Below are 1,407 nucleotides of genomic sequence, written 5' to 3'. Positions count from 1 at the left end.
ATGCCCGGTTTCTCTAGCAATGGCAAAATGAACCCACCAGTAACACAAATCCCCCCGTACAACTTCCAGGGATGCTTCCTATCCATGGGATCAGTCACAGACTCGTAGAAAACGAGGACTGAAGGGAGGTTGCATCTAGTCTGTCCCCCCCCCCCACCGTTGGGCTACAAGCAGGACCCATCCCCAACTTCACCATCCCAGCTCAAGCTTTGTCCAACTGAGTTTTGAAAACCTCCGAGGATGGAGATTCAGCACCTCTGCTCTCCTCGTGAAAAAACACTCTCCCTAAATCCCCAAGTAAAACCTCCCTTGATGCCAGCCTACACAGCTGCTCCTTGTTCGGTCACCGGCCACCACCGACACCCAGGCTGCTGTCAACCCCACTCTCAAGTCCCCTCTTCTACAGGCCCCAGCTCCAACGATCCTCCTCGCCCTGCTCTGGACCCCACAGCGCAGGGGGCCGAACCGGGCCGGACGGCCCCCTCGCCCCTTCCCAGGCCCAGCCCGCCGCGGGGGGAGAAGGGGCCGGCGGGCACGTACCTCTCCCACTCGGAGGCGGTGGTGAAGTCCGTGATCTCGAACACGTCGGACTCGGGCTGCGGAGAGAGCGCGGGTGAGCGCGGGGCGGCGGGACCTTGGGGCAGGGGTGGGGGGAGACGGCCTGGGCCGGGACTCACCTCACTGTCCGCCGCCATCTTGCGCAGCGGCGCGCAAAGGCTGCCGGGAGCCGGCGGGCACCGCCAACAGGCGCAGGCCCCCCCCGGAAGGCGCCGGTAGGGGCGGGCTGTGGCAGAAACAACCCGACAAATGAAGTTGCTGCGGTTTACTTTCAGCTTGCTATTGTGTTAAATCAGGGCTGTCCACCTTCTAACAGCCTCTCCAGCCTGTTCCGCAACCAGCTGCGCGGGCGCAGAGGTGGGCAAGGAAGAGGCTCCTCAGCCCCCGCTGCGCGACGGGCCTGAGGACTGGGAGAGGAGGGTCTCCCAGCACCGGCCCGGGACTATGGCGCTGGGAGATAAGGGTCTCCCAGCCCCCCGCTCCCCAGTTAAAATGGCAGCTCGGAGCTGCCAGGGCAGGGGGACGTAGTCTCTGCCTGGGGTTGTGGTGGAGCCCACCCTGGCAGCAGGCAGCTCCCAAGGGCAGGGAGAAACCTCCCACTGCCTGCTGCCCAGCCGTAAGCGTGTGCATGTGTAGACACACAAGGTTACTGTGCAGTAAACTGCTCCCCTGCACAGTTGATGCATAAAGCGGTTCGTTTCTCTGGAGGCCACCAAAATCACAGACACACACTCATTAGATGGCACAAAAGGTGTATTTGCAAATAGGGTCAGAGCAGAGTCAAGAACTCAGATTACTCCGAACCCACCAAGGAATTTTGCAGGCTGTATTTATCTTTTCCCTCCTGGG

The 1,407-nt window shown here is 61.3% G+C and overlaps 1 protein-coding gene across 1 annotated transcript in view; it reads right to left on the bottom strand.

Annotated features, from left to right (window-relative positions):
* RAB3GAP1 (RAB3 GTPase activating protein catalytic subunit 1) overlaps positions 1 to 730 on the bottom strand; it is a 36,559-nt gene extending 35,829 nt beyond the window's left edge. The window contains exons 1-2 of the mRNA XM_019553607.1: positions 678 to 730; positions 541 to 596 (exon numbers count right to left, since the gene is read on the bottom strand). Of these exons, the coding sequence (XP_019409152.1) occupies positions 541 to 596; positions 678 to 695 (74 nt within the window). The 5' untranslated portion in view covers positions 696 to 730. The remainder of the gene's footprint in view (positions 1 to 540; positions 597 to 677) is intronic.
* Positions 731 to 1,407: the final 677 nt, after the last annotated feature.

The sequence above is a fragment of the Crocodylus porosus genome, unplaced genomic scaffold (assembly GCF_001723895.1).
Source record: "Crocodylus porosus isolate Cpor-Errol unplaced genomic scaffold, CroPor_comp1, whole genome shotgun sequence".
Lineage (NCBI taxonomy): Eukaryota > Metazoa > Chordata > Crocodylia > Crocodylidae > Crocodylus > Crocodylus porosus.
This window is presented reverse-complemented; position numbering and strand designations above follow the sequence as displayed.